At 40.5% G+C, this 19228-nt stretch overlaps 2 protein-coding genes across 7 annotated transcripts in view; one reads left to right on the forward strand and one right to left on the reverse strand.

Annotated features, from left to right (window-relative positions):
• Window positions 1-11814, reverse strand: part of ric8a (RIC8 guanine nucleotide exchange factor A) — a 40800-nt gene extending 28986 nt beyond the window's left edge. The window contains exons 1-3 of the mRNA XM_034085439.1: window positions 11594-11814; window positions 1357-1404; window positions 389-599 (exon numbers count right to left, since the gene is read on the reverse strand). Coding sequence (XP_033941330.1) covers window positions 389-599; window positions 1357-1404; window positions 11594-11689 — 355 coding nt within the window. The 5' untranslated portion in view covers window positions 11690-11814. The remainder of the gene's footprint in view (window positions 1-388; window positions 600-1356; window positions 1405-11593) is intronic.
• Window positions 11815-18851: 7037 nt separating this feature from the next.
• ppp6r3 (protein phosphatase 6, regulatory subunit 3) overlaps window positions 18852-19228 on the forward strand; it is a 34790-nt gene continuing 34413 nt past the window's right edge. For 4 of the 6 annotated variants that reach the window (XM_034084433.2, XM_034084436.2, XM_034084435.2 and 1 more), the window contains exon 1: window positions 18852-19072. The gene's annotated coding sequence lies outside the window, so the exon portion shown is untranslated. The remainder of the gene's footprint in view (window positions 19073-19228) is intronic. The other 2 variants (XM_034084434.2, XM_034084438.2) reach the window with 1 other exon arrangement.

The raw sequence follows: 19228 nt of genomic DNA on the forward strand, positions 1-19228 counted from the left end.
TTGTAGAACAAATGTGCCTTCATGACACCTTGAATCTTGTCTCCCGTCTCACCTTCTACAAAACCCCACAGAAATGATGAGCAACACACAGCATGTATCAATACAATATGGGGGAACTTTATCCAAGTGTGCAATTAATCCAAACCAAGTGTCAGCATTTGTCAAATCTGGAGGTTTGTTTCCAACCTGTTTTCCAGACCTTCGCTATTACTGCTGTGAGTATAACACTTTTAATAATGGCCAAAACTACAAAAATAAGACTGAAAATGTATTTTTTGTATCCTTTAATGCCACCAAATCTATTTTTGTGTTTGGACAATCAAAAAACATAGGAGCACCAGGATGAAGGCCTTCCAGTCTGAAACCTGGGACAGCTGTCTGGAATCACCTTGGCCCTCCTCCCCCTGGTTGTGGGCCCCCCCAGGACTGGACACGGCGATGCCGGCGAAGCGGGCCAAAGTGGACATGGCAGAGCGGCTGGTGAAGGGGTCCAGGCAGAGAGGGTCCCTGGACAGGATCCGGACTGTTTCCAGACAGGCCAGGTGACAGGAGGGCTGCAGGTCCCGGTGCAGGAACCCCAGCACCAACTCCCCCAGGACCTGCATCACACAACAGATACATCAGGTCAGGTTCAGTGTTATGAGAAATGATACACTCAGTGACCTCATTAGATAGTGACTGCACCAGACTTTTTATATTTAAATACACTTTAAAATATGTTACTTTGCAAACCATATTTCTGAATTGATCTCATCTTTATTCCCATTATAAATGTCAGTTTTAAGTTTTGACATTTCTATATATAAAGATTTAGCATTTTGAATGTGTTCACCAACGCAGCAGAAACTGGAAGTTTTGACTTTACTTTACTTTCTGAATTGAGCTCATTGAATTAAATCAATTTGAATTATGGTTTTGAATACTGAGTGCTTACATTTGATTAATTTGTTATTTAATTTAATTGGAATTTCCAAATATGAAACTTTCTCCACATTTTAAATAGGGGCATTCAGACCACGTACATTTTTTCTTAATTTAGTTTTGAAGCAAATATATGTCAGTGTTATTTCAAATCCATATTTATCTCACTTTGGTTCATTTAAGAAAATATATGTTAATTATGTATTCAGCTACAATTTAATGAATGACTAAATTAACCAGGTAATAGCTTGCTTAAAATACTTTAAACGGCCCATCTAATAGTAAATTACACAACTACACAAGAAATAGACAACAGTGCTACTTTTCATTTGGATCACCAACCAGTATGAGCAAAATATCCTTCAACAGAAAAATACCTTGACTAAACTTCAAAGGTAAAAGATCAGGAATCAAAGTTTGGAAGCTAAGGAATACCTTTCTGTCCTGCTCGTCTTCCTTGTTGAATGTGAAGCAGTGGTTCATCTGAAGAAGGAAAAGCAGAAGGCGCAAATAAAGATGTGAGATAAAGAGAAAAAGCCAAAACAGAAAAGGGGAAAGAGCAGTAAGGTCTGGGAAGAGAGGGAAAGCAGTCGCTGTAGCCAGGGGCGGACTGGGGGGAAAAAGTGGCCCGGGATTAATTGACAGACAGGCCCGAAAGTATGTTACTTAACAAAAAACCCTATGCCTTTAATGTTATTTTGGACAATTATTCATATAGTAATCACATTACCTGAGCCCTTGAGTTGCCTAGAGCAAAAATAGTTACGGCATATATTTAGTGATTTTAATGTTAACAGATCATTGATGCAATAACATTTTGACCCAATTTGCCTGACTTGACTCATGGAATAAAACATGGGCGACGTACGAAGCATCCTCAATGTGGGTGAGACAATTTAACAGGGGGTGTGGGCAGGTGATGGACCTCACCTCCTCTAGGGGGGTCCGGGGGCAAGCTCCCCCGGGAAGATTTGTTTTTAAATGTCGAAGTTAAATGCATCAATCTGGTCCATTTTGAGAGCAAAATTAGGGACTAAATCTATGGCAGTCAGTAGGGGCTTGGACTGTGAGCCGTAGGGTCGCCGGTTCAAGTCCCCGACCAGACCTATTTGGAGTGTGGACTTCTACTTGGAGAGGTCCCAGGTCACCTCCTGCCCTGCCGTGGTGCCCTTGAGCAAGAAACCAGACAAGGCTGTACCTTTAGTAATGAATATTACATGTTGTGAGGAAATCTTTCCACCAATAATTCCAATAAGTAATCCAAAATGTATTCACTTCAGGTTTACGAAAGTAACTGTAATCAGATTACTCGTTTTTCAAATGTAACACGAGCTGAATACAGTTACTTGATTTTTGTATTCTGATTACGTAACGCCGTTACATGTATTCCGTTACAACCCAACCCTGGCCACACCTAGTGCTGCGTACCGGTACGCCGAACCGGTACTGGACTTGTAAAAAGTTTCGGTTCAAGTCCGGTTAAAACCGGAACGTCAGGAACCGGTACTTGGACTCGCAAAAAAACTAGCACTTACGTATATTCTGGTGTCTGTGGTTATTTAAACATTCCCTGATAAACGTTATTCAGCGTCAATAAATGAGTGCTAATCCCAGTGTGCTCAGTGTACAACATCACATGTCATTTCACCTTCGATTTACGGTTTGAAAACGTAGAATTTCGCCACATGCTAATGCTAACCGGAAGTGAAGAATTTTCAGAATAAAAGTTTTAAGTTAATAGTGTGAACTTTCGGTTTTTTCAGAATAAAAGTGATTTAAATTAGTGTTTTTAATTCAAAATTACGCCATATCAACATTGATTTTAATTTCTAACAGTATGTATTGTAGAGTTGTAGAAAATACATGGTGCACAGACAGTACAGTACACTCTGACTGTACAGTCACTAGAGTGTAGCCTATACTGTATATTAGGCGTGTAACAGTGTGATGCGTATAGTCTACTCTACACTCTACCTTTCAGCAACGTTTTAGGGATTTAGGCTCAGTCAGCTCAGGGACTGTTTGGTTACTTTAGTTTGGTAAATGAAATAAATGTTTGAACTTTGTAGTAGTTCACTGTAGTTGCTGTCATAAGTCATTTGTAGACTAAGTGGCACATTTGTACTTTGTAGAGAAATGTAGACACAAGTTGGAAGGGGGCACAATAAACCTGATGAGTTTGAATTTGAGTTGATTATGAGTTAATTTTCAATTGATAATTAGCTCACAATAAGTTCACTTTAGTTACTCACACAACTTGACACAAGCCATGGGTTCAGGTCCGGACTTATAAGTCCGGACCTGAACCTGAACCTCTGGACTTGAGTCCGGACCTGAACCTGAATGTGAGTCCAGGTACGCAGCACTAGCCACACCCCACTGGGCTGGGCTGGGCCGGAACACTTACAAATGTGGGCCGGTAGGATTTTGGTAAGCAAAAAAAAGAAGGGAGTGGCCGGAATACTTACAAATGTGGGCCGGTAGGATTTAGGCAAAAAAAAAAGAATTACCTGGCCATTACCTGGCCATCGGTATTCCCGATGGCCAGTCCGCCCCTGGCTGTAGCCAAGACACATCCGACCTAAGCCTTTGTTACCGCTAGTTTTGATGTTGTGGTTTTTCTGGTACATTAATAGTGTTAGGGTTGAGATAGGCTTTGTCATTTAGGCAACATCTGAAAACCAAAGTGGTTCACAAATCTGAGCCAGCAGTTCTCAAAGTCAACATTTTGAAAGTTTAAAAAAAGCTAATGTAGCAGACGGACTGCTGCCAAGCTCAAGAATGGAGGGTAGTGCTGCATTCTGGAACACAAAACTTTTCAAACGGTTGTTCCAGTATGGGCTCAGAACAGTCTCATAATACACACATGCACACAGAAGGATTCACACTTGTATTTCCGGATCCACACTTGTGTTTTTCAATGCACACACAAATGTGTTCCATTACATGTAAAAAAAATCCAATTACAGAAAAAAGTTTTACATGTGTATTTTTGATCCTCACATATTTGTTTTCCGTTTAAAACCTCTGCACCTGCAAACACAAACAGCTTTCTGTGCACGGATCGCTGTGCATTCGTGTGTGGGTTTTTTGAGACTCCCCTGACGCTCACCCGATTCGTACTTGTAATTTTTTCTATCTATAGCCAATCAGATGTCTCCTTCATTCTAAGCCAATCACATGAGTGCGCCCCTACGAGGGTATGATTTCTTGCGTTCATGACGTAGCGCTTCATATACGCATTTTGCGCTGTCCGGTCAGCTCGCTAAACAGAGGGCGGAGCTTCAGGTGATCATGCAGAGCTGCGTGTCTCCATCAGACTCAGCAGGTGATCTGATCTCTCTCTCGTGTCCGGTTAGACTTCACTCGCGTTTATGTCCATATCGATCAGATCCAGCTCTCCTGATCGGCCTTTATAGAGAGCACCGATCAAACTATTAAGAGCCGATAATGACCGGCGGGGCTCCCCCCGTTGACAGTTCACTGTCTCGCACTGGCTTCGTAGTGCACTGATCGATTAGGCTAAGCTAACCTGTAGCTGCTCCCGCCACACTCACAACAACTTCATACAGACATAAATAAAGCAGCTGTATTCGCCATACAGGAAACACACATTTAAAACGGTTTTGCCTGCCGTTTTTGTGTACACAAGCATTCATCAATGGTTCGGAAAGTGGCGCGGTGCCTTAATAATATAAAGGCTTGTATTTGCGTGCATTTCCTGTTCGGAAAGTGGCGCTGTACTGAGAGTGGAGGTGTCCTCCTGACATTAGCACCTGCTAGGCAGGCTCCATGGACCTGTCAGCTCCGGACTGCGCAAAATGCGTACATGAAGCGCTACGTCATGAACGCAAGAAATCTACCCTCGTAGGGGCGCACTCATGTGATTGGCTTAGAATTGAGGAGACATCTGATTGGCTATAAAATAGAAAAATTACAAGTACGAATCGGCTGACCGTCAGGGGAGTCTCAAAAAACCGGTTGCAGGTTCAGGGGGATTTAAACGGAAAACAAATATGTGTGGATCAAAAACACATATGTAAGACTTTTTTCTGTATTTGGATTTTATTTACATGTATATGAAACGGAACACATTTGTGTGTGCATTGAAAAACACAAGTGTGAATCCTTTTGCGGATCATGAAATAAAAGTGTGAATCCTTCTGTGTGCATGTGTGTATTATGAGACTGTTCTGAGCCCATATTCCAGCGCACGTAACGTTATATAGCACTTGTGTATTTTACGTGTTCCTTCTGATGTCAGGACTGTCATACACAACATGGTGAATGGACCAGAGCAGGCTAACAGCAGAGGACAAGTGAGCATAGCAAGATATAACACAGCCTATTCCACACAGCCTGTAGCTCTAAGCTGCTCCGTGTTAAAGGGTTTAGTAGGGCAGGATTTGACCGGGCTGTAGGAGACTGTATTTGTGTATCAGAGAATCTAATCCAATTGCCTCTAAGATCAACGCCCACACAGCTGACCGGGCGGAGAGAAGCATGATGCAGAGCTCAGCTGGTTAGCAGACAGCCTGAAGCTCAGCTGGTGCTTAGTCAGATGAAGATTGAGGCCTCTATGTTGGAAAACCTAGCGTAGCAGATTACACTGAAGTGCATGCTGCCCAAATACATGTTGGTAATTATACGGCCTGCTGCCCGATGCACCTGGAGCTGAGAGCTCACTTAGTCACATGATGGGATCAGAAAAAAAATCATAAACATACATTATATACAGGCGTGTGAGACACATTCACACTGCGTCCCCTTGTAGCACAGAGCTCTCCCTGTCATGACCCTTTATGGGAGTTAAAGATCTGATGGTCATCAGTGGGTTTAATGCACACTTTCATTTTTCCTCACAATGACACATGCAATAATTATTCCCATAAAAAGTAGAACTAAATGTGGTCTTGATTGTTTACTTTTTATTTTTCTTATGCTTTAATTCTTTATTTGTAGAGTTTATTTTAATTTTATATGCGAAAAATTACTACTGACAAACTGAGCCATGTTCTTGCCTCTTTGGTTTTTAAACTGTGACAAGAAACTACGAATTATCTACCAAGAAAAAGTATTTCAGAAATAACAAGTCAGAATAATCTCTGTCACATTTGTATTGCCACTGGAGGTGGAGAAGACACGTCCCCCTCACAGTTTGTTTTGTATTCCTTAGTGCTTCCTTAGGCTACATAGTTGTCCACACTTTTGACACACATTGACACCTGAGAGAGGTTGTGGGCTAAAAAAAAGGTACTGTCACCTTCTCTGCATGTCTCAGTTTATTTACTGTTGATATTCTCCTAAAAAAGAATGTTGTGAAAGCTAGGACAGAAAACTCAAAACTAATGGTGCAAATAAAACATAATCCATGTCATTATTCAGGTTAACATTTATGTATATGTTTTTCTACAGTATATAATATCCTATGCCCTTGCTAGTTCAGGCATGAATGGATGCATGATTGTTACGAATCCTTTTCTTCATGTGCCTCGGATAAGTTTTGTCTTCTTTAAAATAAAAACATTGCAAACCAATAAATTATAGAGTAGTGCAGTGATGACGTTTTTTTGTAGGCTGACCTGGATGTTAGCATCGAAAGGGCTAACTCAACAAAAAGCAATGGGATGTTCCCATTGTACGTTGGAACATTGCAGAAAATAAGCTCTGTGGCTAACAAATGTGTATTACATGTTATGTTAGGCAGGATAATCTCCACATAGTAACACCACTTGATACGTTTTGAAGCTTAAATCGAATGCTTATTTCAAGGATCCAGCCAAAAACCGTTAATAATAATAATTCCTTGCATTTATTAAAGCGCTTTTCTAGTGCTCAAAGCGCTTTACAGATACACATTACACATGTTTTTTATACATGCAATGGTCACTGTGGACAATACCCACAGGAGCAAGTTCAGGTGAAGTGTCTTGCCCAAGGACCCACCGGCTTTACAGACGCACCCCTTGATCTGATGATCATTGCACAGCACACTGCGCCACACCGTCCATCTTCACGCCTCGAGGTCATCGAGGCGCTTTTACAAGTACACATTGATATTATATATCTACTGTGGACAATACCCACAGGAGCAAATCTGGGTGAAGTGTCTTGCCCAAGGACACAACGGCCTGACGCAGTGGGGGCGGGAGCGGGTTTCGAACTGGAGTTCCCCAGCACCCCCCTTGATCTGATGATCAGATGCACAGACCACCCGCGTCCCGTTGATTTTGAGATAAGGTAATCGCAAATTGTAAAATGCTGACTTATTTCCGGGTTTTAGGACTTAATTATGCACATAGGAGCCTTATGGAGATTGTATTATGAACAATGGATTACAGTATGTTTGAGCCATGCGGCCCCTTTACATGGCTTTTGTTTTCCAACTGGTCTCAGTGCTCTCATTAGCTTTGTTTCTATTAGCATCACTAGCAGCTGACTATAAAAGCTCTGCTGAGCAGCAGGCAGACACAATCAGAGACTCTCTGGGGAGCATTTCTCAGCTGAAGAGACAGATATTTATCTCAGGACGGAAGATAAACGCAGGGACAGATGCCTCCAAAAGATTTCTGATGCTGCTCTGAGTGCTGGAGGTGTAACTGTTTAACAGCTTTAAAATTGGCATAGTGACTCCAGGATAGGAAATTAAATACTTTACTTCAACATTTAAGTTTCAGTTTGAAATTCTTGAGTCTGGTGGAAACCAGTGTTAGGCTAAAAAAAGGATTTTAATATATAAAATATATATATTTAATATCACCTAATAATGGTCTGCAAAGGCCACAATCCCTGTGTTCCCTGCAGAGGGAGTTTATCTCCCACACACAACATTAAAGCATGTGAATGACATGTTTACATGCTTTAATGTTCAAACAGCTCTTTATTTTTCTAGAGGAACAAAATACTAATATGAACCTGAACTTTTGCATTATATGGCCCCTTTAAGGTTGTAGAGGTGAAAATAATATGCACGAGTCAAACAATTGTTTCTTTTCCATAGATATATCGCAATAATAACGTTGTTGTGATTCTTTAGGCCACCATAATTGTGTGGTTTAGTGATGTGTCGGTCGCGAACGAGACGGCTCGTTTAAGTGAACAACGGGAGCCGGTGTTATGCCGTAGGTTGAAGCCTTGCCGTGGATTGAAGCCCTGTTCGCGGGGACGCGCAAAGGTGACATAATCGCCTGTGTTGAGCGTTCGCCTTATTTTCACCCTTTTCAAAGCTTTTTTCTCTCTTTTGAGTGATATATTAGGATTAAACAGCAAACGGCTGAATAAATAATGTGCATACAATTGCGAGGAGGCTCGTTTTAAGGACACGTTTTTCAGATCTGTCACAATCTTTGTATTGGAATAAACTTACGTTTTTGAGTGTATAGTCCCACTCTGTTATATTCCTCCTTCCTGCAGAACAGACAATGACAGGATAATATGTGATTTGTCAATAGTCCTATTTCTTAAAACCTTCTCTGTTGTTTAAGTGTCTGATAACCACGAATAGTAAGCAATGATATAACAGTAATGATATAGAGCTGCCAGATTTGGAACCCCCCCTATATCTTTCTCCAGGATAGTCACATTGTCACCAAAATCACACTGGTGCTGGCTGTTCCCCTCTAGTTTGTGCTCACCAAAGCATTTCACTCTGGGCCCTGCAGGTCAAAAACTAAAGAGGGGCTTCAAAATCCGGCAGTGCAGTTGTTAGAGCTGCCAGATTTGGAACCCCCCCTATATCTTTCTCCAAGATAGTCACACTGTCACCAAAATCACACTGGTGCTGGCTGTTCCCCTCTAGTTTGTGCTCACCAAAGCATTTCACTCTGGGCACTGCAGGTCAAAAACTAAAAAGGGGCTTCAAAATCCGGCAGATCGGGTGTTGGTGCTGCCAGATTTGGAACCCCCCCTATATCTTTCTCCAAGATAGTCACAGACTCACCAAAATCACACTGGTGCTGGCTGTTTTGTACCTGCTAGGCCCAGAGTGAAATGCTTTTGTGAGCACAAACTAGAGGGGAAGAGTCAGCACCAGTGTGATTTTGGTGACATTGTGACTATCCTGGCCAAAATGACAGGGGGCGCTTCAAAATCCGGCAGCTCTAGCAACTGCACTGCCGGATTTTGAAGCCCCTATTTATTTTTGTACCTGCTGGGCCCAGTGTGAAATGCTTTTGTGAGCACAAACTAGAGGGGAACAGCCAGCACCAGTGTAATTTTGGTGAGTCTGTGACTATCCTGGACAAAGATAAAGGGGGGGTTCCAAATCCGGCAGGAGAAATACCTGCTCTGAACATGTTATGTAGAGAACAGTGCAGATCTTCCCTATTGACACCAGGATTAACCTAGTCTAAAATAAGGAACATTAATAGTGTGATAGAAAATTAAATGTAATGTAATAGAGGCACAGATACAAGATCAATATACACTTTATTTTAGGGCACCTTTCAAAGCATTCAATGTCACCTTAAAATACAATTGAAAAAAAATAGGAGTGGCATTACAATACAAACATGTGTTGAGTAGGGATATATACAAAGGATATTCAAAGGAGCAATTCAAGTGAGTGAAGCCAGTTTGAACACATTATTTTTTAGGCTTGATTGAAAATAACACAGTGTCTGACATGATCATATATGTGATATCATTACTGTTATATCATTGCTTACTATTCGTGGTTATCAGACACTTAAACAACAGAGAAGATTTTAAGAAATAGGACTATTGACAAATCACATATTATCCTGTCATTGTCTGTTCTGTAGGAAGGAGGAATATAACAGAGTGGGACTATACACTCAAAAACGTAAGTTTATTCCAATACGAAGATTGTGACAGATCTGAAAAACGTGTCCTTAAAACGAGCCTCCTCGCAATTGTATGCACATTATGTATTCAGCCGTTTAATCCTAATATATCACTCAAAAGAGAGAAAAAAGCTTTGAAAAGGGTGAAAATACGGCGAACGCTCAACACAGGCGATCACGTCACCTCTGCGCGTCCCCGCGAACAGGGCTTCAATCCACGGCAAGGCTTCAACCTACGGCATAACACCGGCTCGCACCCGCGAACGAGACGTTTTTTGTTGTTTTTTGTTAAGTAATACAAGACAGAATGATGATGATGATGATCTCCGCGCTACAGCTGCTCAGTGCATGCATGCAGTGACATGTAATATCCAAGGATTAGAGACTGTTGGATGCTGCTGTTTTGAGCATTGTTATTTATTTATGATTATCCTTAGGCTCAGCAAAGGTTTGATGTCAGCTGTTGCTGTCTTTTCCTCTTTAGTTAATACTGAAATAGAGCCCTGCTGTTTTGTTAGGGCCTTTTCTTTAAATATAATTTAAAAATGTCGATACTTTTTTTAAATGTCTATGCTTAAAGGTGGGGTAGGTAAGTTTGAGAAACCGGCTCGAGATCGCTAGAATTTGAAAATAGTAACACAACCGGAGAAAATCTGCCACTTCCTCACAGAGCCCCTCCTCCAACACACACGAACGCGCACATGACCAATGAGGGCACGAGATAAGTTTGTGCCCCGATGGAAGGCTGACAGGCAGGTAGGCCTTTTAAAAAGTACAACCAATCCGGCTAAACGGATTGGTTGTACTTTTTACAGTATTACGGCTTCTACAGATGAAATTTGTGGATTTATGGATTTTTTGTCAAAGCACTTAATATATTCATTGCTATAGGGATGTTAAGAGCATTCCATGGAATATAACAAAAAGTGTATCTCGAGCCGGTTTCTGAAACTAATTACCTACCCCACCTTTAAGTTTTTATACGTGTTGCTATCTGCTTTGTGTAGCGTGGTTCTACAAGCAAGTCAGTGCATTCATTGGGTGGTATCAGAGAGTTACAATTGGGTCTGTAAATGCAATGAAAACATTTGGCCACAGCAAATCGTTTATATTAAACATTTCATTTTTACTTTTGAATACTTCAGTACAAAGGATGTATTGAATAATTTAAGTGATATATGTGTACACATATAAATCATTCATTAGTCAAAACAGGGCTACATTTGATTTAATTATAAAAGTTATAATATGTGGTAAACTGAAGAGCCGTTTGGGAGCTGAAAGAGCCGGCTCACCAAGAAGAGCAGGAATTCCCATCACTAGTGGTTAAAATATGATATTATGACAGCTCTACGGTTTCACCTGTCAAATTAGGGAAAACACATGTTGTGAACAATGTCTTGTTTCTATGCATTTCATTTAAGTAGGCCTACTGTCAGTCCTGCACAACCCTGCGAATATTTGTGCACGTTTGTATACAAAGCTTTTAATATCTGGACAGCTCTCCACTTTTCGTAACAATAATGCACATAGTTAATTTTATTCAGAGTTTTTCTTTTCATATTATACTATATTTTTGGTGGTTTTTCTTACAATGTATCTTCTTTAACTATGTTTATGTATCCACCATAAACAATAAACCTGTTTCTGATTGTGATGCTTCTCTCTGATTCTGATTTAACTAACAATATAGAAACAGAAACAAGTGTGCCAAGCCCCGGTCTCCCCTGAAGGCAGCACCATCCTCTGACCTGAAAGGTGTTGGATCTGACATAAAGCTAAGCTAGCCATGCAGCATTAGCAGAACATAGGCTATGTGTGTATGATAAACGTCATGCATGTATGCAGGGTGCACTTCACGTGATTACCTCCTGGTTGTAGCTCTGCAGAGCCGTCAGAGCTGAGTCCTGCTCTCCGGTCTCCATTTGGTCTATGATGCTATTTAAATCCATCTTCATCGCCATGACGCTAGCAGCAGCCTCCTCCTGGTCTCAGAGCAGTGTGTGTGTGTGTCTGACAGAGTGTTCAGGACCAGCTGACTGCAGGAGGATGGATCCCGGGAACCGGACAGAAGCGATTAACGGACAGGTTTAGTGTAAACCGAGCGCTGCGTTCAGGTGTCTCAGGGAAACACGGAAGAAGCTAATCTTATAAACGGATTGGCATATTGGTTGGAAATGTAGTTGATCTTAGCTTCAGAGGGCATCTCCAATGTATTCATTTTACATTTAAATAATAATGTAAAGAAGTTGTTTACTACGTAATATATGCCTAAACCCTTGTGCTTTAAACCTTATTCGTATACAACTTGTCTGTACCTTGCTTCACATATGCAACAACTCTGACACGTGTAGGTCTACTGCAGGGATGGGCAAATGGCGGCCCCCACCTCCTCTTTTTGCGGCCCTCAGATTAATTTATAAACAACGTAATTAATAAAAAATTAAAAAAAGATACCGTGAAATAATCTGTGACGCATTTGTGTGTATTGTGTTTGTTTCCCGGGGAAACCCTCACAAGAAACACCGGCTGTTGTTATGCCTGCTGTGACGTTAGTTGTATTTATCATCTGAATTTGGCAAAACAAGTTTAATATTCTTAAAACCAAGACTTTGTTTATTTGAAATCAGATGAAAACAAACTGTCACGGACCCTGCCGTGTTATCTATGATTACTACGCTTTTCATTCATAATTTCAGCGGGAAGGAGGGGGAGCGGCACTGAGGAACAGCAGAGTGCGAGCTGACAGGTGTCTGTGTTGACATTCCCCTTATTGTGGAATAAGGGGAATGCAGAGACAGGCTACAAGTGTTCAAGTTAGACAACTAACGTCTGGGTTAGTGTTCATGACTTCATGTTTAAAGTCATCTTAATGGTTAATCTCAATACACACACATTTTCCGTGCTTTCCAATAGTTTAAAATAGTTGTATTCCACTGTTTAATAACCTGTTCAATACAAACATGCCATTGTAAAAATGAAATAACATTTCTGTGAACTGATATTTGTTTAGTGAGCTTATTAGAGGATGTTCCCATTTTTTGGGGATGTTCCCTTTGATTGTAAAATGTCAATGAAGATGTCAGACTTAGTATATTTGTTAATAATTACATACAACACATGGAATTTGTGTGTGTGTGTGTTCCAAGTGAATCTGCGGCGCCCTGGTGGCCAGTACATCAATAATGTGGCCCCCACCACCATCAAAGTTGCCCATCCCTGGTCTACTATGCAAATATACTGCAAAGTGCAACCTCATGCACTTTACTTTTCCTTGTATTGTGCATGCTGGATCACACATCCACCGTGTTTTCTTGTATGTTCCTGCCTGTGTACATGACATAAACTGCTCATAACCAATTGCCCCTTGCGGGATTAATAAAGTTGTTGATTGAATGATTGACATAACCGAGTAACCTCTTGTTATACAAATCTATGAAATGATAGTTAATACCTGAGTAGGAAGGCCTTCAAACCAGTGCGTTTAAACAATAGGGTCAAGTTAAAACTGCAATATTGTGCAAACAGTACTGCATGCAATACTTGCAGCTGAAATACAAGCTAAAAGTACATTTCAAAAAGTGTGTTCCTAATAATTCCTTTTTTCTTAATTTCTTTTTACAATTCTCTGGTCCATTTCTTAATCATGCATTCTGTTAATATATAAATAAAAAATATGTTTTAAACAGTCTGCAGCAAACTAAGCTAATTCCTGATTTGTTTAGTGTTAGGCTATATATAATGTTGTTTGTGTAGGAGCTGGCAGAATCATTTACATGGTGGTTTTCTTTATTATTTGTCATTGTCGGAATACACAGATCATCTTTAATTTGATCCCAGTGTTGCAGCATCACCAACACGATACAGAAGCACCAAGCCCGCCACCTGCCATCAGGCCCTGGGGCTGTTTTGTAGGCCCCCTATTTAAACAACAAATCAAAGTCATTTATAGCCTTGGCAGGCTCTGTGATCACACACACACACACACACACACACACACACACACACACACACACACACACACACACACACACACACACACACACACACACACACACACACACACACACACACACACACACACACACACACACACACACACACACACACACCAATAATTCAGCACCATGAACAGCAACATATGGCCTCAATGCCAGGTATCAGATGAGAATGATCATTTGTAAAACGATGCACATTTAAACCTGCAGGCTACTGGGAATCAATGAATATTGCAGCATTGCCTTACCTCTTTAGCTTCCGTCTGGTTTTCTTTGAAGAAAAAGCTTTTATGATGTTCTTAAAATCCATCTCACGAAGAATGTCATGCTCAATTGACATCAGTGTTAGGTTTCCTTTTACGAGCGCCACTCTCAAACTTTTTCTTCTCCAAAATGTTCTCCTAAACAACCTTCATCTGTCACTCAATCACTTGCAATTTGAATAAATCACATGTGAAACATATTCTCATTCTGATTGGCTGTTAAGTGGTGCCCACTGACTGTTACGGAGTAAACATTTGTGAGAAAAATCTCTGGAATCCATCGATCTGATTGATTAGCGGAGCAAATGATCAAAATAGTACGGAGGGAAGATATTTTCGTTTGGATTACTGGTCTGGGGAACACACTCTCACTCCCTAAGCGTCCAGGAGCGACGTTTGGTCAGTGTCCGTGGCGTCCAGTTGTGACGCTCCTAGGCTCCTTCAGCGTCATAAAAGGACGCAAATAGCTTTCAACTGATTGCAATGTATTCCCATCTGCGGCGGGATTTGACGCTCATCGAAGCACGGCATTCGTTTGTGTCGGCTGCCCTTAAAGGCAATGTGAGCGTCCATTCCCATTGGATAACGGAGAATTGTACACCCGGAAGTAAGTATTCCTCTTACTGTCGATTGATTTTACAGTCATATCTGCACTACTCATCGGCTAAAAAACACCAGATTATCCTTGTTTATTACACAACATTGATTGGTTTAAATTATGTGCAAAGCTTTTGTATTTTTCCCCTTCGATTCAGAGAAACAAATATTTTTTCGGAGTAAAGGATGGCAGAAGACACTACACTACCCAGAATGCCCAGCTATCGTTTGGACTACACCATGTGCTCTGTTTGACAAACCCCTTTTTTTTCACCATTCATTCCAATGGCTGGCGTCTATGTGATCTTCAAATTTCTCCCTGCAGAAAAAGACAACATGGCCGAACTTCGTGTTATTCTCGGTGTAAAATGCCTATTTTAAAGTTAGTTTGGCCATTAAAATGCGTTTTGATGTCATTTGATGCGAGAAATATGAGTTGTTATTTCAGATTATGTGTGCAGTGGATGTACATGATCTTTAGTTTGCTAGTTATTATGAAGATTACTTCAGGAAATCGCGACGTTTTCATTGTTACCAAGGTGGTTGCTAGGGACGCTGCTATCGATATTATTTCTGTTATGTTGTGTAACTGTTTAATGGTGTTATCTTTATTGCTACCCCCTTCCCCGTCAATGTATTGGTCCACAGCGCAAACGTATTAGTTTAACAAAATCCGCATATAAAGATAGCCTACGTTATTTTCCCCTGTGCAATTCCAGTCTCACATCTCACATCACATCGTCATTAACAAATACCGGAAACAGACCGAAAACATTTAAAAAAAAATAATAATACTTTTTTCCGAGTATGCTTGCTTTTCTCTTTGAAAGTCATCACATAACGGCATTGTAATACACGGTTCGGCTGCATTACATATTACATATCTGCCATAGTTCTGTATTTATAGAGCCCTGATGAGAAGACCTCTAGACAAACATGAGGAACTGAAAACGTGACGTGGATCATAAATATATCAGCCATTAAACAACATCTTACATTTCTTTTCACACAATACGTCTCCTTGCAGTATCAACACTAATTCGGCTGACTTTTATATTTGATCCAATTGGTAGATAGGCTGTATTTACACCATAAAGGTGCACAGCTGATATAAAGGGACACCTAGTGGTTAAAGCATGTTATTGAATTTCATTATTTTTATTATTAGATATTCATAGGATCCCTATAAAGTATATTCATTACTCGTTATTCTCTACTAATAGTTAATTAAAGACCGTATATAATGACTATTTTGCACATCCCTTTCAAGATTTCAAGATTTTCTAAGGTTTACATATCATATAGGCCTACACAACTATGGTGTAGTTCTGTATTGAATGAAAAACTTGGGTTGCAGGTTCCTCAATAGCGCATTACAAGACATCTATCAATATTTGTGCATACCTCCAGCAATGTTAACTATGTTGAAGCACTTATTTTAACTGATATTATACATAATGTATTATACTCTTATAAAGATGTATGTAGATATTTCATCTCCGGCCTTGTCAGGTATTGAACAATCAATAAATAAATAACACAGAATTGTTAAATATAAAACACAGAATTTGTGTGATTATACTAAATGATTTACAAATAAACACAACTGCATATTTACAACTGTTACACATGCTGATGTAACGCAAATGTTCCAACTTGGGATCAATAAAGTATATCTTATCTTAAGCTGATCGATGGCTACTGCCATATTTGCTAAATTTGCCTCTGAACCTTGACAAGTGCATGTTTCAGGCTTATCAATTAATGTAATGTAATGTAATGTTATCAATTAACAACAGGGGTCACAAACATAAGACCAACTGTTAAATAAAGTGGACCCGTTAAAATCCAGTTTTGGACAGTCTGCCGTGGTTCCATCCCATTTCAAGTGCTGTTCGAGAATCGGCGTAACCCTCGGAGCACACTCTCCAATCACAGAGCTTGAGGACTAAGACGGGGTTTGTCAAACAGAGCACATGGTCCAAACGATAGCTGGAGATTCTGGGTAGTGTAGTGTCTTCTGCCATCCTTTACTCCGAAAAAATATTTGTTTCTCCGAATCGAAGGGGAAAAATACAAAAGCATTGCACACAATTTAAACCAATCAATGTTGTGCAATTAACAAGGATAATCTGGTGTTTTTTAGTCGATGAGTAGTGCAGATATCACTGTAAAATCAATCGACAGTAAGAGGAATACTTACGACACAAACGAATGCCGTGCTTCCATGAGCGTCAAATCCCGCCGCAGATGGGAATACATTGCAATCAGTTGAAAGCTATTTGCGTCCCTTTATGACGCTGAAGGATCCTAGGAGTGTCACAACTGGACGCCACGGACACTGACCAAACGTCGCTCCTGGACGCTTAGGGAGTGAGGGTGTGTTGGTCTGGGGGAAGCTCGCGAGTGTGTGTGTATACGTGTGTGTTTGTGTATTTTTGCGTTTGTGTGTATTGTGTTTGTTTCCCGGGGAAAACACTCACGAGAAACACCGGCTGTTGTTATGCCTGTGACGTCAAGTTACTTCGTTCTCTGCTTGTAATTATGCCGTTACAAGCTTCAAATATGTATTTATCATCTGAATTTGCCGAAACAAGTTTAATATTCTGAAAACCAAGACTTTGTTTAATTGAAATCAGATGAAAACAAACTGTAACGGACCCTGCCGTGTTATCTATGATTACTATACGCCTTACATTCATAATTTCAGAGGAGGGAGGGGAAGCGGCGGTGTGGAAGAGCAGAGTGGTGAGGGAGAGCTGCCATCTTCCCTTTACAAGCTTCAAACATGTATTTACCGTGTGATTTTGGAAATAAAAGTTTCATATTATGAAAGCCAAGACTTTGTTTATTTAAAATAAAAATAAAACACCCGAAAAAAAACAAAAAACTTAATTTTTTTTTATTGGCTCATGATAGGCCCCCGATCTCCGTAGGCCCCTGGGCTTCAGCCCAAGTCAGCCCGTGCTTTAAGGCGGCCCTGAGCACCTGTTACTATGTTCAAATGTTTTTCATTTTTGTAAAGCACTTTGAATTGCCTTGTGTTGAAAGGTGCTATATATAAACTTACCTCGCCTATAGGTCGCTGTGATACTTGAATATAGGACAGAATTAGCATTAATGCTATCAGTGAAACATGTAGGCTACTTGACCTATATGGCAAATTATAATGCAGAGCTGTCACAATATTACATTGTAACCACACAATTGTGGTTCCCAAAATGACCACTCTCACGTTATTAATGCTGGGGCCAATCTTAGGTCATCCCTTAAACATCAAGTGTGCTGAGGCTTAAGGGGAATGTGAAAGTATTACAGCTGCCTGTAATGTACATGCATATGTCAGTGTAATAACTGTGTTTGACTTCCTTCCTCTTGCTACTTTGGATGTGAAATTGCACCAGTACTCCTAAGCCAACTGAGGGATGTTCTTTCAGTTATCATTATCAATAAAAATAATAATTGTGAATTTAACAAATAATTCTGTGTGCCGTCTTACACAATGTGTTCATCATAACAAATAACTTGGATAAGAAGAGAGACGGACTCAGCTGAAAAAAGTGTTAATTAATATTGTAGCAGACTAAAAAGGCTTAAATAGTAAAATTAGGTATCATATATGTTGTGTTGAAGACTATGGATTGTTGTATTTTCCCAACAACGATACACCCTGACCTGACGGTAATGACACTAATGTTATGATGGTAGGCAGCATTTTATTTATTTATTTAATGGAATATTTTTAGTTAGCACGAGGAAAGGATTAAGTATTGACTCGTGTGAAAACTTGGTAACATCTCTTCCATTTGTATTAGCTGGTAAAACATCACCAAACGGGTGAAAACCATGCTGAAATTCATCTCAGTACTGTACTACCGCCTACCATCTGTAACCTTCAGTAAAAGGGGCGTTTCTTGGAGAACGATGGGCGTAATAGTACTGGGAGAGTACGTTTGATTTGCAATACCGAACAAACGTGCGAGCGGGGTTAACGTTGACATTACTGACATTTCCCCCACATTTTTTTTATGACTGATGAGATCACCTAATTTGATTGTATTGACCTCTTCTGTGACCAGAAGCATTTTACTTAACATACGCATCTAATGAAACCGTTTAAACTCCACTCTTCCGGGCCACATAATACTTACTTCGATTAAGTCACGCAATATAGTGGCACGCTCTTTAACCAATCACATTTCACGGCCTGGTTTGAGAGATGAGATAACCACCAATAGCGTTGCTGCGGCAGTTTGAGTGACAGAGGCTTTAGCTGTAGTGGGGGAAGGGGTCGCTAAAGTTGACGGAACCGCCATCTTGAAAAGTGCCCTCCGATGATCTACCTTTTCGCGCCTGTCAGAATCAGTTTTAAACGCTTTATTTTCCTTGCTGGAATTTCGTGTTTTGCTAGTTTTCGTTTTGTTAAGGCCTGGGACTGACGGCAAGATAAGCTACATGCTGGAGACTCGCTGTTTACCGTTGTCTATCGGTAGGTACACTTCCCAGCCCATGCACTTGGTTGGTGCTGAAGAGACGATTAGCCAGCAGTCTTAGATAGCCGGCTAACGTTAGCTGGCTAGCAAGAAACATACTTGGCCATCTTTACACTGTGCTGTCAGACACTCTGGTATACCTTTAGCTATGA

The sequence above is a fragment of the Pseudochaenichthys georgianus genome, chromosome 6 (genome assembly GCF_902827115.2).
Source record: "Pseudochaenichthys georgianus chromosome 6, fPseGeo1.2, whole genome shotgun sequence".
In the NCBI taxonomy this organism is placed as follows: domain Eukaryota; kingdom Metazoa; phylum Chordata; class Actinopteri; order Perciformes; family Channichthyidae; genus Pseudochaenichthys; species Pseudochaenichthys georgianus.